At 39.7% G+C, this 26067-nt stretch overlaps 1 protein-coding gene across 1 annotated transcript in view; it reads left to right on the forward strand.

Moving 5' to 3' along the window:
- The first annotated feature begins 491 nt into the window (after positions 1–491).
- The window catches only part of LRRC72 (leucine rich repeat containing 72), a 55708-nt gene continuing 30132 nt past the window's right edge, over positions 492–26067 (forward strand). The window contains exons 1-2 of the mRNA XM_055589909.1: positions 492–695; positions 14726–14795. Coding sequence (XP_055445884.1) covers positions 589–695; positions 14726–14795 — 177 coding nt within the window. The 5' untranslated portion in view covers positions 492–588. The remainder of the gene's footprint in view (positions 696–14725; positions 14796–26067) is intronic.

Here is a 26067-nt window from a genome sequence, read left to right on the forward strand (position 1 = left end):
AATAGCTGTTGTTGGATATGTATTTTCAAACAAAAAACCTATGGGAATAAAAATTGCTTCTTCTCCACCAAAAATTCCCATGGTCCAAGTATATTAGTAATTCTCAAAACATGAAGACACTATTTCTTTGCAAAGGAAAAAAAATAACATTCATACACTCATTCATTCATTTGTCTGACATTTATTGAGAACTTATAGGGTGCATTATACTCTTCTCCCTCCATCTCCAACCTTGACACTGTCTTCTGTAAAAATGGAAAATCTACCAAATATCAGTCCTTCATGCTTAAAGCAATATTTACAGATATTTAAAGACCAAATTACTCTTCCTCATGGAGAATAAAAAGCTTGTTTTTGGTATATAAGCACACATGCACATTTTTTTTCTCTTGATTAAATTTATTTACACATCTGTGCCCAGGATTAAGGATAATGAAATTCAACCACAAAAATGATTAAGTAATGTTGAATTGTAGTGTTGGAATTTATCAGTTTAGAGTAGTTGCCTCCATATTCACCTTTCTTTTGATCTTTTTGTAGACATTATTGTTATTGACTGCAAATGTCTCAGTATTTTTGCTCAGTGGAATGTGGCTTGACAGATTAATTATATATTATCAGGCAATTGAAGAGCAGCTAAAGATATGTGGCCACAAGAGGGATGCTGATGTCTTTGAGCTGTTTCTTTCTCAAAAGTAAGTGTACTTTATGTAAGAAAGAGAAGGGCATCATGTTATGTTTTATAGATTCAAATGTTCTCTTCCCTTGTTTTCCCCTTGTGTGGACTGGCAAGGAGCCCATGCTTTTTGGCATTCACAGTCTATTGGAGAGGCAGGATCCTGAAATGAATAAAAACAAAGATTATGGAGTCAGGCTGAGTTTGAATCCCAGTTCTGTCTCTTCCAACTGGATGATCCTGGGCATGTCATAAACCTATTAGGGCTGTCAGTTTAGCCAATATAAATGTAGAATACCAGTTACATGTGCATTTCAGAGAAACAAATGAATATAAGTTTTTTAGCATAAATATGCCCCACATCACATTGGGACATTTGTTGTTTCTCTGAAATGCACATGTAACTGTGGATCCTGTATTTTATCTGGCAAACCTATTGCCTACATATAACAGTACTACCTGTTTCACAGGGTCATTGTGAAGATTAAGTGAGTTAGTTGAGAGTAGGGAAGGGTCTGGTACACAGTAAACAATGAGCATTAGTGCAGTTAATATTACTACTGTGATTAAAGGATAATGACTTATTATAGCACTATACTAAAATAATAGCCCCTATTTTACTATAACCACTACCCAATAACCTTCATACTAACTTTACTGGTAAGTAGGAAAACTTCTGCCTTATTTTACAATTTCCTTTCATTCCACTCCAACTTCTCAACGTGGCAGGCGGCAAAGTGAGTCTGTCAGTAATGCCTAACGCGGCTCCCGACTTCTTCTTCAGAGCAAGTCACAGTGCCTGAGGTAGAGCCCAGGTGGAAGACAGAGCATGTGTTCAGTTGGATGCTGACAGCACAGGCTTTACTAGTGCACCAGTGATGCCTATGTAGAAAAGAGGCTTATCATATTTCTACTTGTACTTAATATTCAGAACTTAGCTACTTTTTAAAGAAAACGTCCTACTTTATCAATGAAGTTAATCACTTGTTCTCTGGTGATTTGAGGAAATCCTTTATTAATAAACATATTTCTTTTGATAAATATTAATATGTTTCAGTTCATTAGTGCCATGAATAATAGTCATCTTTGTAATGACCCTGAATTTCTTGGTGGTAAGAGAATAAATAGCTAATAAAGTTAAGATTTTAAAAAATAAACTTTTTAGAATGGAGCAAGTATGATAGGCAATTCTGACAAACTTAAGGTCATACTTTGATCCTCTCTATAGACCAGTTCGGAGAAGGCAATGGCACCCCACTCCAGTACTCTTGCCTGGAAAATCCCATGGGTGGAGAAGCCTGGTAGGCTGTAGTCCACGGGGTCGCTAAGAGTCGGACACGACTGAGCGACTTCACTTTCACTTTTCACTTTCCTGCATTGGAGAAGGAAATGGCAACCCACTCCAGTGTTCTTGCCTGGAGAATCCCAGGGACGGGGGAGCCTGGTGGGCTGCCATCTATGGGATCGCACAGAGTCGGACATGACTGAACTGACTTAGCAGCATAGACCAGTTCGTTTTACAATAACAATAAATATTTTTTTGTCTTCAAAAGATTGCATCTGTAAGCCTTTCATGATTTTAACAACTGTACACTATTGATCATTAGGATAAGTAGATAACAATAAGAAAAGCTTTAAAACAGTAGCAAAAAGGAAATATTGATTTTCTGACAGTGGATAATTAGTGGTCTTCTCAATTCAAGGATAATACATTTTATATCCTCAGAATACTAAGTTATCATTTAATACATCTAGGTACAAAAAATGTTTCACAGTCCAGATGCCAATAAACTGGGTAAATTAGGTTATTTGCCTAAGTCTTTGTTGCCCTTGGAAAATGGAAAGGATCATATCAATGTTTCCTTGAGAAATCATGGAGAACATATACTGTAACAACAGAGTTAATGTATCATTGTCAGCATGAGTCATTGTCATCATTAGTAGTCGAATTTCTTTCTTTTTTTTTTTATTGTTTTTTACTTTAAAATATTGTATTGGTTTTGCCATACATCAACATGCATCCACCACAGGTGTACATGTGTTCCCCATTCTGAACCCCCCTCACATCTCCCTCCCCATACCATCCCTCTGGGTCATCCCAGTGCACCAGCCCTGAGCATCCTGTATCATGCATTGAACCTGGACTGGTGACTCGTTTCACATATGATATTATACGTGTTTCAATGCCATTCTCCCAAATCATCCCACCCTCGCCCTCTCCCACAGAGTCCAAAAGACTGTTCTATACATCTGTATCTCTTTTGCTGTCTCACTTACAGGGTTATTGTTACCATCTTTCTAAATTCCATATATATGCGTTAGTATACTGTATTGGTATTTTTCTTTCTGACTTACTTCACTCTGTATAATAGGCTCCAGTTTCATCCACCTCATTAGAACTGATTCAAATCTGTTCTTTTTAATGGCTGAGTTGCCGCGATTCATGGGGGTCGCAAAGAGTCGGACACGACTGAGCAACCGAACTGAACTGAACTGAATACTCCACTGTGTATATGTACCACAGCTTTCTTATCCATTCATCTGCTGATGGAGATCTAGGTTCCTTCCATGTCCTGGCTATTATAAACAGTGCTGCGATGAACATTGGGCTACACATGTCTCTTTCAATTCTGGTTTCCTCAGTGTGTATGCCCACCAGTGGGATTGCTGGGTCATATGGTAGTTCTATTTCCAGTTTTTAAAGGAATCTCCACACTGTTCTCCCTAATGGCTGTACTAGTTTGCATTTCCACAAACAGTGTAAGAGGGTTCCCATTTCTCCACACCCTCTCCAGCATTTATTGCTTGTAGACTTTTGGATAGCAGCCATTCTGACTGGTGTGAAATGGTATCTCATTGTGGTTTTGATTTGCATTTCTCTGATAATGAGTGATGTTGAGCATCATTTCATGTGTTTGTTAGCCATCTGTATGTCTTCTTTGGAGAAATGTCTGTTTAGGTCTTTGGCCCATTTTTTGATTGGGTCATTTATTTTTCTGGAATTGAGCTGCAGGAGTTGCTTTCATATTTTTGAGATTAATTCTTTGTCAGTTGCTTTATCTGCTATTATTTTCTCCCATTCTGAAGGCTGTCTTTTCACCTTGCTTGTAGTTTCCTTTGTTGTACAGAAGCTTTTAATTTTAATTAGGTCCCATTTGTTTATTTTTGCTTTTATTTCCAATATTCTGGGAGGTGGGTCATAGAGGATCCTGCTGTGATTTATGTTGGAGAGTGTTTTGCCTATGTTCTCCTTTAGGAGTTTTATAGTTTCTAGTCTTATGTTTAGATCTTTAATCCATTTTGAGTTTATTTTTGTGTATGGTGTTAAAAAGTGTTCTAGTTTCATTCTTTTAAAAGTGGTTGACCAGTTTTCCCAGCACCACTTTTATCCATTGTATATTCTTGCCTCCTTTGTCAAAGATAAGGTGTCCATAGGTGTGTGGATTTATCTCTGGACTTTCTATTTTGTTCCATTGATCTTTATTTCTGTCTTTGTGGCAGTACCATACTGTCTTGATGACTGTGGCTTTGTAGTAGAGCCTGAAGTCAGGCAGATTGATTCCTCCAGTTCCATTCTTCTTTCTCAAGATTTCTTTTGGCTATTCGAGGCTTTTTGTATTTCCATACAAATTGTGAAATTATTTGTTCTAGCTCTGTGAAAAATACCGTTGGTAGCTTGATAGGGATTGCATTGAATCTATAGATTGCTTTGGGTAGTATACTCATTTTCACTATATTGATTCTTCTGATCCATGAACATGGTATATTTCTTCATCTATTAGTGTCCTCTTGGATTTCTTTCACCAGTGTTTTATAGTTTTCTATATAGGTCTTTTGTTTCTTTAGGTAGATATATTCCTAAGTGTTTTATTTTTTTCATTGCAATGGTGAATGGAATTGTTTCCTTAATTTCTCTATTTTCTCATTATTAGCATATAGGAATGCAAGGGATTTCTGTGTGTTGATTTTATATCCTGCAACTTTATTATATTCATTGATTAGCTCTAGTGATTTTCTGGTGGAGTCTTTAGGGTTTTCTATGTAGAGGATCATGTCATCTGCACACAGTGAGAGTTTTACTTCTCTTTTCCAATTTAGATTCCTTTTATTTCTTTTTCTGCTCTGATTGCTGTGGCCAAAACTTCCAAAACTCTGTTGAATAGTAGTGGTGAGAGTGGGCACCTTTGTCTTGTTCCTGACTTTAGGGGAAATGCTTTCAATTTTTGACCATTGAGGATAATGTTTGCTGTGGGTTTGTCATATATCAGATCAGATCAGTCGCTCAGTCATGTCCAACTCTTTGCAACCCCATGAATCGCAGCACACCAGGCCTCCCTGTCCATCACCAACTCCCAGAGTTCACTCAGACTCACGTCCAATGAGTCAGTGATGCCATCCAGCCATATGTTCCTTCTACGCCTGCCTTCTTGAGAGTTTTTATTATAAATGGATGTTGAATTTTGTCAAAGGCTTTCTCTGCATCTATTGAGATAATCATATGGCTTTTATTTTTCAATTCGTTAATGTGGTGTATTACATTGATTGATTTGTGGATATTGAAGAATCCTTGCATCCCTGGGATAAAGCCCACTTGGTCATGATGTATGATCTTTTTAATGTGTTGTTGGATTCTGATTGCTAGAATTGTGTTAAGGATTTTTGCATCTATGTTCATCAGTGATATTGGCCTGTAGTTTTCTTTTTTTGTGGCATCTTTGTCAGGTTTTGGTATTAGGGTGATGGTGGCCTCATAGAATGAGTTTGGAAGTTTACCTTCCTCTGCAATTTTCTGGAAGAGTTTGAGTAGGATAGGTGTTAGCTCTTCTCTAAATTTTTGGTAGAATTCAGCTGTGAAGCCATCTGGACCTGGGCTTTTGTTTGCTGGAAGAGTTCTGATTACAGTTTTAATTTCCATGATTGTGATGGGTCTGTTAAAATTTTCTATTTCTTCCTGGTTTGGTTCAGTTTTGGAAAGTTGTACTCTTCTAAGAATTTGTCCATTTCTTCCAAGTTGTCCATTTTATTGGCCTATTATTGCTGATAGTAGTCTCTTATTAGCCTTTGTATTTCTGTGTTGTCTGTTGTGATCTCTCCATTTTCATTTCTAATTTTATTTATTTGATTTTTCTCCCTTTGTTTCTTGATGAGTCTGGCTAACGGTTTGTCAATTTCATTTATCTTGTCAAAGAACGAGCTTTTGGCTTTGTTAATTTTTGCTATAGTCTCTTTTGTTTCTTTTGCATTTATTTCTGCTCTAATTTTTAAGATTTCTTTCCTTCTACTAACCCTGGGATTCTTCATTCCTTCCTTTTCTAGTTGCTTTAGGTGTAGAGTTAGGTTATTTGACTTTTTTCTTGTTTCTTGAGGTATACCTGTATTGCTATGAACCTTCCCCTTAGCACTGATTTTACAGTGTCCCACAGGTTTTGGGTTGTTGTGTTTTCATTTTCATTCATTTCTATGCATATTTTGATTTCTCTTTTGATTTCTTCTGTGATTTGTTGGTTATTCAGCAGCGTGTTGTTCAGCCTCCATATGTTGGAATTTTTAATAGCTTTTCTCCTGTAATTGAGATCTAATCTTACTGCATTATGGTCAGAAAAGATGCTTGGGATGATTTCAAGTTTTTTGAATTTGCCAAGGCTAGATTTATGGCCCAGAATGTGATCTATCCTGGAGAGGGTTCCATGTGTGCTTGAGAAAAAGGTGAAATTCATTGTTTGGGGGTGAAATGTCCTATAGATATCAATTAGGTCTAACTGGTCTATTGTATCATTTAAAGTTTGTGTTTCCTTGTCAATTTTCTGTTTAGTTGATCTATCCATAGGTGTGGGTGGGGCATTAAAGTCTCCCACTATTATTGTGTTATTGTTAATTTCCCCTTTCATACTTGTTAGCATTCATCTTACATATTGCGGTGCTCCTATGTTGGGTGCATAATATTTATAATTGTTATGTCTTCTTCTTGGATTGATCCTTTGATCATTATGTAGTGTCCTTCTTTGTCTCTTTTCACAGCCTTTGGTTTAAAGTCTTTTTTATCTGATATGAGTATTGCTACTCCTGCTTTCTTTTGGTCTCTATTTGCATCAAATATCTTTTCCCAGCCATTCACTTTCAGTCTGTATGTGTCCCTTGTTTTGAGGTGGGTCTCTTGTAGACAACATATATAGGGGTCTTATTTTTGTATCCATTTAGCCAGTCTTTTGGTTGGGGCATTCAACCCATTTATGTTTAAGGTAATTATTGATAAGTATGATCCCGTTGCCATTTTCTTTATTGTTTTGGGTTAGAGTTTATACACCCTTTTTGTGTTTCCTGTCTAGAGAAGATCCTTTAGCATTTGTTGGAGAGCTGGTTTGGTGGTGCTGAATTCTCTCAGCTTTTGCTTGTCTATAAAACTTTTGATTTCTCCTTCATATTTGAATGAGATCCTTGCTGGGTAAGTAATCTGGGCTGTAGGTTATTTTCTTTCATCACTTTAAGTATGTCCTGCCATTCCCTCCTGGCCTGAAGAGTTTCTATTGAAAGATCAGCTGTTATCCTTATGGGAATCCCCTTGTGTGTTATTTGTTGTTTTTCCCTTGCTGTTTTTTATCTTTGTTCTTTGTGTTTGATCTTTGTTAATTTGATTAATATGTGCCTTGTGGTGTTTCGCCTTGGGTTTATCTTATTTGGGATTCTCTGGGTTTCTTGGACTTGGGTGATTATTTCCTTCCCCGTTTTAGGGAAGTTTTCAACTATTGTATCCTCAAGTATTTTCTTATGGTCTTTCTTTTTGTCTTCTTCTTCTGGGACTCCTATGATTCGAATGTTGGGGTGTTTAACATTGTCCCAGAGGTCTCTGAGATTGTCCTCATTTCTTTTTATTTGTTTTTCTTTTTTCCTCTCTGATTCATTTATTTCTACCATTCTATCTTCTACCTCACTAATCCTATCTTCCGCCTCTGTTATTCTACTATTTGTTCCCTCCAGAGTGTTTTTGATCTTAATTATTGCATTATTCATTATATATTGACTCTTTTTTATTTCTTCTAGGTCCTTGTTAAACCTTTCTTGCATCTTCTCAATCCTTGTCTCCAGGTTATTTATCTGTGATTCCATTTTGATTTCAAGATTTTGGATCATTTTCACTATCATTATTCTGAATTCTTTATCAGGTAGATTCCCTATCTCTTCCTCTTTTGTTTGGTTTGGTGGGCATTTATCCTGTTCCTTTACCTGCTGGGTATTCCTCTGTCTCTTCATCTTGTTTATATTTCTGTGTTTGGGGTGGCCTTTCTGTATTCTGGCAGTTTGTGGAGTTCTCTTTATTGTGGAGTTTCCTTGCTGTGGGTGGGGTTATATGGGTGGCATGTCAAGGTTTCCTGGTTAGGGAAGCTTATGTCAGTGTTCTGGTGGGTGGAGGTGGATTTCTTCTCTCTGGAGTGCAATGAAGTGTCCAGTAATGAGTTATGAGATGTCAATGGGTTTGGAGTGACTTTGGGCAGCCTGTATATTGAAGCTCAGGGCTGTGTTCCTGTGTTGCTGGAGAATTTGCATGGTATGTCTTGCTCTGGAACTTTTTGGCCCTTGGGGGTGCTTGGTTTCAGTGTAGGTATGGAGGTGTTTGATGAGCTCCTGTCGATTAATGTTCCCTGGAGTCAGGAGTTCTCTGGTGTTCTCAGGATTTGGACTTAAGCCTCCTGCTTCTGGTTTTCAGTCTTATTTTTACAGTAGCCTCAAGGCTTCTCCATCTATACAGCACCATTGATAAAACCTCTAGGTTAAAGATGAAAAGTTTCTCCACAGTGAGGGACACCCAGAGAGGTTCACAGAGCTACATGGAGAAGAGAAGAGGGAGGAGGGAGATAGAGGTGACCAGGATGAGATGAGGTGGAATCAAAAGAGGAGAGAGCAAGCTAGCCAGTAATCACTTCCTTATGTGCGCTCTACAGTTTGGACCACTCAGAGATGTTCACAGAGTTATATAGAGAAGAGAAGAGGGAGGAAGGAGACAGAGGTGGCCAGGAGGATAAAAGGGGGAATCAAAATGAGAGAGACAGATCCAGCCAGTAATCAGTTCCCTAAGTGTTCTCCACAGTCTAGAACACACAAAGAGATTCACAGAGTTGGGTAGAGAAGAGAAGGGGGAGGGAGCAGATAGAGGTGACCTGGTGGAGAAAAAGGAGAGTCCAAAGGGAGAGAGAGCAGTCAAGCCAGTAATCTTGTTCTCAGTAAAAATGGGTACTGAAGATTTGGTTCTTAAAGGTACAAAATTAATAACAAATACCAAAAAGCAAAGATTAAAAGTCTAATGTAGAAGCTGGATTTTAAAAAATACAATATTAACAAAAAAGAAAAAAAAATCACAAAAATTATAAAAAATATACATATATGAAGTTTGCTTTAAAAATAGGGTCTCTCTTTTTTTGCAAAGTAATAGTAGGTTATAAAAATGAAAATTATGGGCATAATAAAGGACTTAAAATGAAAAAAAAATTTTTTTTTTTATTAAAGAATGCTAGTAAAAATATATCCAGGACTTTCTCTGGTGGTGTTGTGGGCAGTGTGGAGTCAGTTCATTTTTGGATATTTCCTTGATCCAGCTTATATTTCTCAAGATCTATAGGCCCCTTCCTATGTAGTCAGTACTAACTACAGGGTTTTAATCTGTTGCACCTGTCACTTCCAAGGAGGTTCCCTCTGTTTTAGCTGCTTCTGTTTGCTGGTCTCTTCAGTGTCTAATTTTCGCCCTGACACAAGGGGGCGGTGGTGGACACTTTTTTAGGCTCACTTGTTCAGTTAAGCTGTGGGGAGGGAGGGACCCTGCAAACAAATAACACTGGTGTGTGCTCACAGTGTCTCAGCCACACTGGGCCTGCCCCGCTCATGGTGCATGTGCCCTCCCTGCCCACACTGTTCAGGCTCTAGGTTGCTCTGCCAGGAACCCTCCAAGGCCAGCCCTGGGATGCATGCACCTCCCAGATCTAAGCCACTCAGGTTCAGGTACTCGGGTAGTCCTCAGAGGCGCAGACTCTGTTGGGCCTGCATTTTGTGCCCTTCCCAGATCCGAGCAGCTCAGGTGACCAGATGTTTGGCGAGCACGGTCGCTGCGACTTAGTGCCTCCCCTATCCCTGCCAATTGGTTTTCTGGGTGTACAACTGGCGCACCTTCTCAGGCGGATGTTGACAGTCCAGAATCCCAAGAAGTCTTGGTTAGCGACGAAACCCGCTTACAGTTTGGTAGATAATGCCTCTCTGGGTCTGTGATTGCCCCCTTCGGGCTCTGGCTGCCCTCGCCTGCCTGTCTCCGCTGGGGGATGGGCCGGACTGCAGCCGGCTAGCTCTGCTCAGTCCTTTTTTCTGTGGGTGGGCCTGACAGTGTCTTGCTGCTAAGTCGCTTCAGTCGTGTCGGACTCTGTGTGACCCCATAGACGGCAGCCCACCAGACTCCCCCATCCCTGGGATTCTCCAGGCAAGAACACTGGAGTGGGTTGCCATTTCCTTCTCCAATGCATGAAAGTGAAAAGTGAAAGTGAAGTCGCTCAGTCGTGTCCGAGTCTTAGCGACCCCATGGACTGCAGCCTACCAGGCTCCTCCATCCATGGGATTTTCCAGGCAACAGTACTGGAGTGGGGGTGCCATTGCCTTCTTAGGTTAGGGCTTTTCGCGTGGTAGCTATCCCACAGTCTGATTTGCTAACCCAAGTTAGTTCCCTCAGATTGCCCTTGGGGCATTCAGGCCCTGTCCTTACTCTAAGCAAAGCAGCCCACACCTCCCTGCCCAGCCCCAGCTTGCTAGTGGCGGATGCAGGCATCTGCACTGCTTCTCCACTGGAGAGTTACCGTTGGGCAGGTAATCTGTGGGTTTTAATTATTTATTTATTTTTCCTCCCAATTATGTTGCCCTCTGTGGTTCCAAGGCTCACCACAGACTCATCAGTGAGAGTGTTTCCTGGTGTTTGGAAACTTCTCTCTTTTTTAAGACTCCCTTCCCGGGATGGAGCTCTGTCCCTACCTCTTTTGTCTTTCTTTTTGTCTTTTGTACTTTTTCCTACCTCCTTTTGAAGACAATGGGCTGCTCTTCTGGGTGCCTGATGTCCTCTGCCGGCATTCAGAAGTTGTTTTGTGGAATTTTCTCAGCACTCAAATGTTCTTTTGATGAATTTGTAGGGGAGAAAGTGGTCTCCCCGTCCTATTCCTCTGCCATCTTAGGACTGCCTCCAGTAGTAGAGTTTCTATCATTGTCTTCCACTGCTGCTGCTGCTGCTGCTAAGTCGCTTCAGTCGTGTCCAACTCTGTGCGACCCCATAGACGGCAGCCCATCAGGCTCCCCTGTCCCTGGGATTCCACTAGCCTCACCCTAAAATGTAATAACCTGTTATTAATTTAGGACAAATTTATATGCAAAATAAACTGTTCTGACTTAAGCTAAATTCTCCTCAAAAGTGAGCCATTTTATTGTATCATCTATAGCAGAATGTCAGTACAACTATTGCAAGAAAATTAATTTGACAGTGATGTGACAAAGTTGATATTTTACAGCATTAATATATGAAAATAACTTTTCTGGGAATCCTTGTAGAAACACTCTAAATGGGGCTTGAGTTTCTCTGCCACCATGTAGTGGCTGCTTAATTTTTCACAGGAAAAATGTGGAGCTGACATACCAGCCTTGTTGTCCGGTGCAATAAGTGTGTCAGTGTCCAAAATTAGCTGCACATTTTCAGTGAAAGAGGAGAATGCATTATGTATACAAATATATTACAAGTTGCTTTGAAGGAACCCAGAATATTTTGTTGTATCAGGGAAGTGCTTGAAGACTAATGGCACCTGTCAAAAGGACAAGGTGGTCTACTTGAAAAGTCTTCTGTTTGGGATAACCTGAGAATTTTTTTTTAAATTGATAAAAGATAAAGAAAAAACTCTTCAAATCTGAGAAGGATGACGATGAGAAGGAATGAGAGAAAGAAAGGTGTGAAGCAGATCTTTTTTTACCAAGTACCAGCTAATAAATGTAAAAATAATGAGAGGATTAGAAACATTATCATTTCATAATCCAAAATGTACTGATTTAGGTCAATATTATTAATCAAAGCTAAAGCCATCGAATAAATAGTTATTGAGAACCACCAAACTATTCTCTGCAGGTTGGCAGTTACCAGAAGGGAGGGGGATTTGGGGGTAGGGCATGAAACAGGTGAACATGATCAAGAGATACAAACTTTCAGTTGTAAAATAAGTAAGTGTTGGGGATGGAATGTATGAGAATACAGTTAATAATATTGTATTAACTTTGTATGGTTTCAGCAACTGGATTTCATCTGGTGATCATTTTGCAGTATGTCCAGTGTCAAATCACTCAGAATTTTGCCCCAGATATTGCTTTTCAATAATAAAATTTGTAAATACTTTCACAATGAAGAGAACTGGAAAATACAGCCTTAGCCAAATCACTGAACTTAGCTTCACCAACAGGGTGAACAGGTGGCTCAGTGGTAAAGAATCTGCCTGCCAATGCAGGAGACATAAGAGATCCCTGGGTCAGGAAGATCCCTTGGAGGTGGGCATGGCAGCCCACTCCAGTATTCTTGCCTGGAGACTCCCATGGAGAGAGGAGCCTGTAAGGCTACAGTCCATGGGGTTGCAAAGTGTTGATCACGACTTAGTGACTGAGCACACACACACAACCTTCACAAAGAGTGGGACAAAGTGGCATCATTTTGCCTCCTGATGTGTAGTAATTACCACTGTTGTAATTAAAAAATGATCTACCTTAAATTTAATCATGAGGTAGCAATCAGACCAATCAAGAATGTGAGAAATTCTATCAGACAACTGTCCTGGACTCTTCAGAAAGGAAGCGTTTGAAGGCAATAAAGGAGAGAAGGGGATTATTTTTAATTTAGGAAGACTAATGGATTATACAGAGTATATCATGCAAACTGCTGTGCTGAATGAACCACAGGCTGGAATTAAGATTGCTGGGAGAAATATCAACAACTTCAGATATGCAGATGATACCACTCTAATGGCAGAAAATGAAGAGGAACTAAAGAGCCTCTTATGAGGGTGAAAGAGGAGAGTGAAATATCTGGCTTAAAACTCAACATTCAAAAAACTAAAATCATGACATCCAGTGCCATCACTTCATGGCAAATAGATGGGGAAAAAGTGAAAAAAGTGACAGATTTTATTTTCTTGGGCTCCAAAATCACTGCAGATGGTGACTGTAGCCATGAACTTAAAAGATGCTTGCTCCATGGAAGAAAAGTTATGACCAAGTTAGATAGCATATTAAAAAGCAAGAGATCTCTTAGCCAAAAAAGGTCTGTATAGTGAAAGCTATAGTTTTTCTAGTAGTCATGTATGGATGTGAGAGTTGAATGATAAAGAAGGCTGAATGCCAAAGAATTGATGCCTTCATATTGTAAGGCTCATGAGAGTCCCTTGGACTTCCCTGAATATTCATTGGAAGGAAATCAAACCAGTCAGTCCTAAAGGAAATCAACCCTGAATATTCATTGGAAAGACTGATACTGAAGCTGAAGCTCCAATACTTTGGTCACCTGATGGGAAAAGCTGACTTGTTGGAAAAGACCCTGATGCTGGGAAAGATTGAGGGCAGGAGGAAAAGCGGGGGAGGCAAACGATGAGATAATTGGATGGCATCACCAACTCAATGGCCATGAATCTGAGCAAACTCTAGGAGATAGTGAAGGACAGGGAAGCCTGGCATGCTGCAGTCCATGGGATCACAAAGAGTCAGACACAACTTAGCAACTAAACAACAAACAATGGGTTATACCAACTGAAAATGGGTTATACCAGTGCATCAATGTTGATGCAATTCTGGGTTTAGACAAGCAAAAAATCTGTAAAAGAAATGTAGGGACAACAGGAACAATTTGAATATGAACAGCAGTGTATTCGGAGAAGGCAATGGCACCCCACTCCAGTACTCTTGCCTGGAAAATCCCATGGATGGAGGAGCCTGGTAGGCTGCAGTCCATGGGGTCTCTGAGGGTCGGACACGACTGAGCAACTTCACTTTCACTTTCCACTTTCATGCATTGGAGAAGGAAATGGCAACCCACTCCAGTATTCTTGCCTGGAGAATCCTAGGGACGGGGGAGCCTGGTGGGCTGCAGTCTATGGGGTCACACAGAGTTGGACACGACTGAAGTGACTTAGCAGCAGCAGCAACAGCAGTGTATTAGATGATATCATTGAATTCAATTTTAATTTTCTTAGGTTTGATATTGGTATGGTGGTTAAGCAGGAGACTGTCATTTGAGGGATGTGTGTGCTGAAGTATTTATGAATCAGAGCCCTGGAGTCATGTCTACAACTTATTTTCAAACGATTCACCAAGAAACTTACCAACTATCAAATAGGTAAATTGTGTCTACAGATAAGAGTGAACATAAATGTGGCAAAATATTAAAAATTATGGACTTCTCTGGTGACTCAGTGGCAAAGAATCCCATGGACAGAGAAGCCTGGTGGGCTACAGTCCATGAGGTCACAAGAGTTGGACATGACTGAAGTGACTTAGCACACACACATATGATAATCAACAATGGGAGAATAAAACACTTCACTCACTCTCTGCCTCTTCGGGTCCTGCAGTTTCCATGTCTTAAATCCAGTTTGGCCAAGATCTGGACAACCTCAAACTGAAGACCGTGTAGGCAGCATTGAAGCAGGAGCCGATGCTGTTTCCCACATTGACCTTAAGTTTGGTGTCTTCTGCCCTTACTTTTGTTCCTCTGGCCTCTCCTCAGTGAAGTCTTTTAAAATGAAGGTCCCAATAAATTCAGTCATAATGAGGTATAAATTCTACTAATGTGATAAATGTATTTACTTTAACTGGCTAACAAAAATCTTAATCCAAGAATGAAGTTTTAAAGGTGGAATGTAGGAAATTAGCCTGTATAAATGTGCCAATAATTTTGAAAGGACAGAAAGAGGCCTTTTCTATTCTCCCCAAGTCAAACTATATAAGCAACTTTAGACATGAATAAATTAATTGTTGCTAATACTCACTTTCTCTTTTCCTTTCTAGGGAGCTGGCAGAGGTCATTGATCTTTCTAGGTTTAAAAAATTAAAATACTTATGGCTACATCATAACAAGGTAGTGTGATATTTGATCTTTATGTGGCTCTATGATTAAACTACAATCTTAATTTCATGTTTTTAATAGAACTGGTCATTAAAAGTATTAATATTTTATACTCCTAATTTTAATATAGGTAAGAAACTATATGTATATACAAAGTGGTATAGCGCCAGTGGTAGAGAATCTGCCTGCCAATGCTGAAGACTTAAGAAACGTGGGTTTGATCCCTGGGTTGGGAAGATCCTCTGGAGGAGGGCATGGCTACCACTCCAGTATTCTTGGCTGGAGAATCCTCATGGGCAGAGGAGCCTGGCGGGCTACAGTCCACAGGGTCGCAAACAGCCAGAAACAATTGAGGCGACTTTGCACACATGCATATTGAATAGGTCAATTTGTGAGATGTTGTCAGATGGGAGCTTTAGTTTTTCCTCCCATGTTCTTTCAAAATTGTTCAATGTAAGCTGTTGCTTCCCAGTTTCCTAGAAGAAAACTTGTGCAGTCTCATGACTTTTTTTCCTCTCTCTCTTTTGTAGTCCAGGAGCTTTCAGTCCGTTTTAAGCTACAGTCTTAGGCTCAGTTCAGAAATGAGAATGTGGAGATGAATATGAGACATATCCCCCATCTCTCCTCTCTTATTCAGCTAGGGCTGACTGTGGATGGCCATCTGCCTTCCTCATTAGCAAGGGGATGTGGTTGGTTGTTTTCTTGCCTCGCACCTCTACCCCAGTCTTCACAAGTTAGTATGGAGTGGAGGTGTGGAGGCAGTGGAAAGGCCAAGGAAAAGCGAAGTTCTTTTTCAGTTTTCACCCACTGGTATTAACAACGTTCAGAGTTTATTTTTTTCTCCCATTGGGTTATTCAGAAGCCCCCTCTGCTAGGTTTCTTCAACTCTGATTCCTCTTTGCTGGCCACTCCAGACCTCCCCTAACCTTGTATCCCAGTCGTTCTTACATCTGAGCATCTCCTCGCCTTGGCAAACTGCCTTCTTGGGCAGGATCCTTTGTAAAGTGCCCTAGATCAACATTCCTCCAAAGGTCCCGCATGCATTCCCCGGAACTCACACACATTGTCCTGCCATGTGAGGGACTGATTACCTCCCAAGCTGATCTAGCTTCTTCAGGAAGTGCCAGGCACTAAGCCATCATGTCACCAGCTGCCAGGAATGCTCATCAAGGTCACTGAATGTGGCCCCCGAAGCTGCTCTTAGATGCCAGGGTTAGTTGGCAAAGTCTTCCCACCGTTTCCTCCATAGTGGGGCCTGACTGGAGCTCCAAGCTCTCTTCAAGTCAAAGAGCGGAACTGAACTAAAATTCAAGCCAAAACAATTACTATAGTTAGCTAGTCAGTCATTCTCAACTTTCTGAAGTGTGACTTTCCAACAGCTTGTATTTTGTTCATTATAAATTGATGATCTGGTCTTAGCATTCTAAATTTAAACTTTCAAACACCAGCTGATTAAAAAATAACAATTTGAGTTTTCGGTAGTGGTCTGCTTGTCAAGCAATAGTCCAGATTCACAGCACTGAATCTTTAAGCAGCCATGTTTATGAAAGTATTTCAATATTACATTGCAATTTGTCTGTTTTTTTAACCAAGTAAGTGGAAAATGGAAAAAAGTTATTCTAGTATTAAGTGCAAGCATAAGTTGCATAAGCTTGAAATAATTTCTAGGAGAACAAGCACAAATACCTTCAAGGCCCAGGCAGCTAACAACTGAAATGGAAAGTGCACAAACTACTTAAGGGCATACAAGTTCAAAACTCTTTTAAACAGTCTGCCAAAAATTATCCTGGGTCACAGTGTGTGACCTCCAATTAGAAAAAGATGGAACTCATCAAGCATGGCAAAAGTGACTAATCTTTGTTTTTCATGTGTGTTCCTTGTGGTGTTCAGTGTTCAGCTTTGAAGGAAAGAACATGTACAAATGTTGGCAGTATGTCTAAAGGGAGAGGTGTGATTAGGGATTTTTAATTTTTTGGCTTTCTTGTAGTGGACACCATCCCACCTTCAGGCACTCACTGAATTTTCATACAGTTGACTTACAGATGCATTATATACATAGGAAAGGATTGCACACACTGTCAACTATTGTACTTTAGTTTTGAAGGGGGATTGGTGGAGAAAGGGTGCAACAAAAGGGCTAAATTCTCTTCTAGTGTTTGGTTATTTATGTTTAACAAACTATATTCTTTCCCAAATAGCCATCACTTAACTTTGTTCTTTAAAAATAGATTTATTTAGATTGTTAGATGGCATCATCACCAAGTCAATGGGCACGAATTTGAGCAAACTTTGGGAGATATTGAAGGACAGGGAAGCCTGGAGTGCTGCAGTCCATGGGGTCACAAAGAGTAAGACATGACTTAGCAACTGAACAACAATTCCATATAATCCTGAAAAGATATCATATTAAAATAAATTTTAAGTGGTCACGAGATGAGTGAATAAGCCAATGTGAATTTTTGGGTTGATCAATAGTTGACTGGTTGCTAAGTTGTCAGAGTATTCACACTCCATGAAAAATTGAAGTCTTATTCAGCATCTAAAACTCTAATGGGCATATTAGCTATGATGGTACTTCATCAAAATTCCTATGGAAAAAATGTGATTATTAGTTTTCTTTACAATCTAGGTTACACTGGGTGAACTACTATCAGGAAGTTACTATGCCAGTATAGAAATGATATGGAGAATCTTGGTGAGAAACATCAACAGTGACAAATGAACATAAATATTTAGAATTATAATGTTTTGCTAACAATGGTTTGAATCTGTGACCAGCATTGTTCTCACATTATTGTAGAACATAAATAAATGTCCTTAGATTTATTTCCTACCCTCTGTTTAGGAACAACTAAGGCATAAAATGAACACATCTTTTTTGTTTATTCATTTATTCAATCAACAACTTTGTGGAGGCAAATGCACTGATCATTTTATCGGTTGTCTATTGATTATCCATTATCTTCCTTTACCTGGATAGCAGAATCTGAGTTTGTGTTTTAGTACACACTTGTTGTTACTCAGGTAGGTGGTCCCATTCCCACTTCCAAAGGGTGGAGCCTGAACTGTTTAAACCAGTCAGGATAACCCCATCCTCCTTGTGAGTGGCTAGTCAATGAATGGGCTCATAATCCAATTGTTGCAATAGAGACATTGGAGGTAGCTCCTGGGAGACTTCTGTGAAAGGTTTCCTTATTCCTCAAAGCACACTGGAAGAGGTCCACTGTTTCCTCTGGACATTTTCTGGCCTGGCTTATAAGCCAGAAACCATCCTTCCAACTTGTGGATATATCCAACATTTTGAGAAAAGCAGAGCTCAGAGAATCATTGAGATTTGGGGCTCTTACAACTTCTGGACTCCTAGATATGTGAGATAATGAGTATTTTAATTTATATGCCAGTTTGAGTTGCGCTTAGAGATTACTTATAGTCAAAAGCATCCTATCTAATATGGTTTATTCTGTACTTGTTTTAGGCCACTGATAGACTATAACAATGACTAGGACAGTACCTGCCCTAGAGATAGAATTAGGGAATGGCTATACTCCTGGTGAGGGCGTTGTGGTTGCAAACTACCTGGAATGGAATGAGAGAAAGCAGTGGTTTGGGGAGACAATGAATGAGTGTGGTTTGGTGTGTTTGGAACCGAACATGCTCAGAGGGTGCACACTTCTCCCCATTATTATGCAATGGGTGATAAAACTGGAGCTTCTAGTCTGACCCTGAACCAACAAATTAAATAGGTACAAATTGTTTCTAAGGATTTGCAATGCCCCAACTCTCCTAGGTTTGTTCACGCTATCCTGCTTCCTCCTTCATTATGCTCTCTAGGGCTTGCTTTCTCCTTGTATTGTGTAGATATTCACTAGTTCTGTAGCAACTCTCTTTCTGAGTCATCTTTCTCTCATCTCCACTGATGTAATTAGTGAGAGGCAGCTGCTCTTAGGTGTTTATAAACTGAAGCCTTCAAAACACTCTCTCTTGTCTCATCTTCCAGTGAGCCTGACTGAGGGAATTTTAGGTCACAGTTCATCTTTTCTAGCTTTCCTAAGAATCTGGGTCTGCTCGGACGAGTGATCTAAGTGATTTGCATGTTATACTACAAATGTATACATTTGATCTATTTGTGTTTTGGCTCATTTCCTCAAAGTTTTTTTAAACAGATGTTTAATAATGAGTGTATAATAGTGCCACAATGCTAGTGTCTTTCTATTTCTGGAAGATCTAGCAGTACTTGGGTATATTCTATTTATCACAGATTACAGTAAGCATATAATTACAGTAAGTAAATAATGCCTCACCAAGCAACTATGCAAAATACAATCTGAGTTTCCACCGTGTAGCAAAAACTGAATAGTTGACAACTCTTACAAAGTAAATTTAAATAAAAATACATCTTCTGACAAAGTCATACTTCATCATCTAAAAAGTAATAAAAATATTTATAACAACATTTTCCACACTAATATAAGCAAAATCATTTCAAGAAAGAGTGAGCTTATTCTTCTGTGCCATAAAGGTACTTTGTTTTTCCCTATCTCCCAGACAGGCAGCACATACTGCAAATTTGGTAAAGGGCACACATGTGTGTATTTTAGGAAGGCATATTGATGTACGGTCCCATCACTTCATGGGAAATAGATGGGGAAACAGTGGAAACAGTGTCAGACTTTATTTTTCTGGGCTCCAAAATCACTGCAGATGGTGACTGCAGCCATGAAATTAAAAGACGCTTACTCCTTGGAAGGAAAGTTATGACCAACCTAGATAGCATATTCAAAAGCAGAGACGTTACTTTGCCAACAAAGGGTCGTCTAGTCAAGGCTATGGTTTTTCCTGTGGTCATGTATGGATGTGAGAGTTGGACTGTGAAGAAGGCTGAGCACCGAAGAATTGATGCTTTTGAACTGTGGTGTTGGAGAAGACTCTTGAGAGTCCCTTGGACTGCAAGGAGATCCAACCGTCCATTCTGAAGGAGATCAGCTCTGGGATTTCTTTGGAAGGAATGAAGCTAAAGCAGAAACTCCAGTACTTTGGCCACCTCATGCGAAGAGTTGACTCATTGGAGAAGACTCTGATGCTGGGAGGGATTGGGGGCAAGAGGAGAAGGGGATGACAGAGGATGAGATGGCTGGATGGCATCACTGACTCAATGGACGTGAGTGTGAGTGAGCTCCGGGAGTTGGTGATGGACAGGGAGGCCTGGCGTGCTGCGATTCATGGGGTCGCAAAGAGTCAGACACGACTGAGCAACTGATCTGATCTGATCTGATTGATGTACGAAACTAGCAAGTCACAATTTGAAAATTAAAATAATTATTTGTAACGTACAGTTTTAAATACTTGTAAAGAACTCTTTGAGCAGCAATGGTTTTTTTTTTTTTTTCAGGTAGTTTTCACAACATGCTTTGCCTCGTGAAAGTTTAGTTGATTCCTTTAATCAGGTTTAGGTATATATACATTTATCTATTCATTTATACATGCCATACTTTGTTCCAAAAAACTATTTAGAGCACTACAAACCCTGTGGTAGAGCATATGAGAAATTAATGAATAAAATGAACTAGCATACATTCCTTATAATTTGGGCTCTTAGGTGTTTCTGTTATCTCAGTGTAATATTAATTATCTCTCATGTCAACTTTGTTGAAAGAATATTTTACCAAATATTTAAAACCTCCTCAAAAAAGTAACCTAAATAAGATTTCAGTGCATGGTTGTGAAATTCATATACACTATATATCTAGTTGCTTCCCAGGTGGGTCAGTGGTAAAGAATCTGCCTGCCAGTGCAGAAGATGGGTTCCATACCTAGGCTGGGAAGATCCTCTGGAGAAGGAAATGGCAGCCCACTCCAGTATCCTTGCCTGAAGAATCCCATGGACAGAGGAGCCTGGCAGACCATTGTCCATGGGATCACAAAAGAGTCAGACACCACTAGCAACTAAACAACAACAATATTTATATGATCCAAAAAATGTAACCTATTTGGGGGAAAAAATGTATATAAAAATGTCAAGAACATGGAATAAAGAGGGAAAAACATGAGAATGAAGATCTATTTGCATTGTACAAAAACAGTTATTTCTCAATATTTTTAAAGTGTAGATTTTATTTCCAAGTGTTGTATACATTTTAAACTGATCCAAATGAATGCATCATGTTCACTTATTGGACAGGAACACCATATACATGAACTTAGAAATCCTAAAAGTATACTGAAATTTTTCTTTTTTTTCCTCCTATATGATTCAGTGTATATTATTAAAATTGTTCCCAACTAATACTTAAGAATTTCATGTAAATTTAGGGCTATTGTAATTATAATATCAAACATGCAATAATATACTCCTTTAAATAACACATAATTATAGAATTTTTCAGAATTTTGTCATGTCATTTAATCTCTGGTGTAGGGGTCTTTAAAGCCCCAAAGTTTTTCAACTCTGATACTACCGACCTTCTGAACTGAATCATTCTTGGTTGTAGGGGTGGTATTGTGCATTTGGGGATATTTAGCAGCACCCCTGCTAAAGGATTTCTCCCCAGAAGCAACAACTAAAAATGTTTCTAGACGCTGTCAAATGCTCTCCGGGGTACGAAATTGCTCCTCACTGAGAATCCCTCAAAGACAGAGTGATCTGTGGAAATCTAAGCCAAAATACGTTACTCTTCTACTCAAAATCTCTAATGGTTACCTATTATTTTCAGCTGAGTTCTTTCAGTAGCCTAAAGGCTCTGCACACGTAGGCTGCCAGCTTACCTCTCTGACCTCAATACCTCTTCTTTCACTGACCCAACAGCACCATGTACCCTATTATCTCTGGACCTATATACACTGGCTAGTCTTCAAGTGCTCCTGCATAGATATTCTCATGGCCAATTCCCTTTTCCTCATCAAGAATTTGTTCAGCTATTACCTGCTCTGTGACGTCTTCCTGACCAGCCCATTTGAAATATAACATTTTCTCCCTGTTGGCACCCCCAATCTCCATGCTTAATTTTTTTCCCATAGCATTTATCAACTGATTCCATAATACACAATTTACTTATTGTAAGTATTATTTGTTTTCTCTTTCCCTGCTAGAAAAAAAGACAAGGTTTCTGTCTGTTTTTTTCATAGCTATACCACTGAATTTAACACAGTTCTGGCACACAGTAGCTGCTCCACAAGTATTTGTTGAATGGAAAAACGTGTACATAAACATTCTAATATTTTCTCATAAATATAATATTTCCATTTTGTCAGTGAATCATGAAAGTCATGTAATGGATCATAAATTATAAGTTTGGGGAGGGTAACGACAATATTTTACTTAATATGATACTTTTTTGTTCCTTCAAAAATAGTTTCTAGGTTTTGTTTTTTCAGTTTCTGTTTTGTTTTTTAAGCATCATAGCTAGGTCTGCCAAGTTGAACTTTTCTTTGCAAAGGTGCTAGCTAAGGTAAACAGAAGTTCCCTTAACAGAAGCATGCTTTAGCTGAGTTAAGCAGGAAAGTAATATGTTGAAATGATACTGGGTGAATATTAGGTAGTTTAGGAATCAAGTGTAGAAAATTCTTAGGATCAAAGAAGCCACGGCCACAGCCATATCACAGAAGTGGCTTCCACACGCACTGTTGACTTGCCAATCAGCAAGAGAAGCCCCCACCCGTGCTGCTTTTTTCCTGTCCCCATTCCTGCTGCCACATTTCCACTGCAGTGGGGAATGAATGTTGCTGTCTCCTTCTCTGCCACCAGCAGATTTAACACAAAACTGTCTCTACCTCTTTGCATTACTTGTTTCTGATTTTTTAAAATTAATTTTTATTGGAGTATAATTGCTTTACAATGTTGTGTTAGTTTCTACTGTACAGCAAAGTGAATCAGCTATACAGATACATATCTCCCCTCTCTTTTGGATTTCCTTCCTTAGGTCACCACAGAGCACTGAGTAGAGTTCCCTGTGTTAAACAGTGGGTTCTCATTAGTTACCTATTTTATACATAGCAGTGTATGTATGTCAGTCCCAATCTCCTAATTCATCCCACCCCCTTTTTTCCCCCTCCCCGTTTGGTGTCCATACATTTGTCCTCTACATCTGTGTCTCAATTTCTCTTTGCAAATAAGATCATCTGTACCATTTTTTTTTAGATTCCACATATATGCATTAATAGGTGAAATTTGTTTTCTTCTTTTTGACTTACTTTACTCTGTCTCTAGGTCCATTCACATCTCTACAGATGACCCTGTTTCTTTCTTTTTATGGCTGAGTAATATTCCATTGTATATCTGTACCACATCTTTATCCAGTCCTCTGCTGATGGATATTTAGGTTGCTTCCATGTCCTGGCTATTGTGATTCATGCTGTGGTGAGCACTGGGGTGCATGTGACTTTTGGAATTATGATTTTCTCTGGATTGCATTACTAGTTCCTGATTTAAAGTTTAGAGTCGATGTGTATGTAGGATTGCATCCAGCCTAGTCATGTGTCCACACATTACCTGCCAGGAAATCTAGAAAAGCGAGTATTTTGCCTAATGAGGAGTAAGTCCTAATACCTACCAAAGCTCATTAGATAAAGAATTCCTTGAATTGTGGGGAGGATGATTCAGTGCCGGGAAGCTAAAAAATAATGACTCGTCTGTCTTATATTTAATAAGATAATGTTTAGAAAGATGAAAATCCAAAGAATAATACCAATAGTTACATAATAATTCCTGGCAGAGTCTGGAACTCTGGATACTGAACGGGGAGCTCAGGTATAGTTATAATCCTGTTACTAATAAGCTGATAATATTTAGCAAATATTTGTCTAGAGCTCTAATTCCTCTTACATAATATGCATGTATGCTAAGTCGGCTCAGTCTTCTCCATCTCTTTGTGACCCGATGGACTGTAAGCTTACTAGGGTCCTTGGGATTCTCCAGGCAAGAATACTGGAGTGGGTTGCCATGCCCTCCTCCAGGGGATCTTCCCAACTCAGGGACTGAACCCACATCTCTTACATCTCCTGCATTGGCAGGCGAGTTCTTTATCACTAGCACCACCTAGGAAGCCCCCTTATATAATATACGGGATGTTTATTCTTCATAACTAAGGGGTGTCATGATGAAGAAATTTGATGGCATGTGTGAAGTACTGAACAAAGAAGCACATACAGTAAGCACGGAATGAATATTAAGAACCTACTTTTTTAAAAAATTGTTTTTAACAGCTATATGTATCACTACTATAATAATTTAAAGAATTAGCTAATTCTATACATTAGCAACATTTCTGCACACTCTGCCCTCATTTGTTAGCCCCCAGATGCAACAACTTTCAGTTTTTTAAGTGATCTTTTGTTGTTTAGCTGCATATCTCAAAGTCACATTCTGGTATTGTTGCCACTTGATTTTTCCCATTTAGACAATAGCTATTGAGTTTCCACAAAAATGAGGATTTAATGCTTTGTCTTTCCTGCCTCCACTTCCATACTTTCCATACACAGGCATACTTTCCATTTCCCATTCCCCTGATGTGGCAGTATTGTGAGTTTGGTTAAATCAATATTCACTGGGTATGTTATTATGACAACCCATGCTCTTCAGAGCTAAGCCATGTGTTAAGCTCTAGCTACTTTCCCTTTATTGGATTTCCTCTACTTCCCTGGATTTTATTTTCCTTTGATTTGTTAAGTAGTTTTTTGTTCTGGGTTGAATTGTTTCCCTGCCCCAAAATTTATATGTTGAAGTTTTAGACCCCACTGTCTCAGAATGGGACTGTACTTGGATATAGGGCCTTTATGAAAGTGAAAGTCACACAGTTGTGTCCGATTCTGCAATCCCATGGACTGTAGCCCGCCAGGCTCCTCTGTCCATAGAATTCTCCAGGCGAGAGTACTGGAGTGGATTGCCATTTCTTTCTCCAAGGGATCTTCTTGACCCAGTGATTGAACCCGGGTCTCCTACGTTGCAGGCAGATTCTTAACCAACTGAGCTACTAGGGAAGCTGCTGCTGCTGCTAAGGCGCTTCAGTCGTGTCCGACTCTGTGTGACCCCATAGACGGCAGCCCACCAGGCCCTGCCGTCCCTGGGATTCTCCAGGCAAGAGCGCTGGAGTGGGTTGCCATTTCCTCCTCCAATGCATGAAAGTGAAAAGTGAAAGTAAAGTGGCTCAGTTGTGTCTGACTCTTAGCAACCCCATGGACTGCAGCCTACCAGGCCCCTCCGTCCATGGGATTTTCCAGGCAAGAACACCGGAATGGGTTGCCATTGCCTTCTCTGACTAGGGTAGCTACTAGGGCTTTTATATAGAGGAAATGAAGTTAAGATGGGGACATCAGGGTGGGCCCTAATCCAGTGTGACTGATGTCATCATAGAAGAGGAGATTAGGATAGAGAGGGAGAGGAGAGAGAGAGCAAGAGTAAGAGTGAAAATGGAAGGGAGGAGGGAGAGGGTCAGAGGGGAAGAGAGAGGGAGAAAGAGACGAGGAGGAGGAGAGAAAGAGAGAGAGAATAGACATGTGCATACAGATAGAAAGTCACGTGAAGGTATCAGAAGGGGCCATGTACAAGTCAAGGAGAGAGGCCTCAAAATGTAACCAGTCTTGCCAGCACCTTGATCTTGGACTTCTAGCCTCCAGAGCTATGAGGAAATAAATTTCTGTTGTGTAAGACACCCAGTCTGTGATATTTGTTATGCAACCCAAACAACCAAATATACTTTTTGTTAGTTACTATTACTTATTCAACCCAAACTCTCTCTCAGTTGACCAAATCTATTCAATGAATCATTCAGTAGCTTTTATTTCTCGAAGTATGCCCATAGCCTTCTGACATGCTCCACTCTGGACTTATGCCCTGTATCGCTCTGTGCACAATTTTAATCACCCTTCATAGCCATACCAGGGACTCCCTTTGCCCGCTCTTGTTTCTTGAATTGTGTGTCTTACATTTTTCTGATTTGCATTCTCCAGCGACTTTGTGAGAAAGTGTTCCATGTGGTAATTTTTTTTTTAAGATTGTGTATGCCTGCAATTGTGTATATTCAGTGTTCATATTTGGACAGATATTTTGGCTCATTGGGTTGGTAGAATTCTAAGTTAGAGATAAGGCATCACTCCACTGTTTTGTATTTTTTCAGCGTAACTTTTGAGGAGTATGAAGCCATTCTTCGTTCTGATTTCTGATCCTTGAATATGATGTGTGTGTGCACATGTGAGCACATGTGTTCTGTCTGGAGGACAGTGTTCTGACATTTTACAGTGATGTGCTTTGGTACAGATCTGTTTTCAACCATTGTGGTGAGCTTGGGGAAAT

The sequence above is a fragment of the Bubalus kerabau genome, chromosome 8 (genome assembly GCF_029407905.1).
Source record: "Bubalus kerabau isolate K-KA32 ecotype Philippines breed swamp buffalo chromosome 8, PCC_UOA_SB_1v2, whole genome shotgun sequence".
NCBI lineage: Eukaryota > Metazoa > Chordata > Mammalia > Artiodactyla > Bovidae > Bubalus > Bubalus kerabau.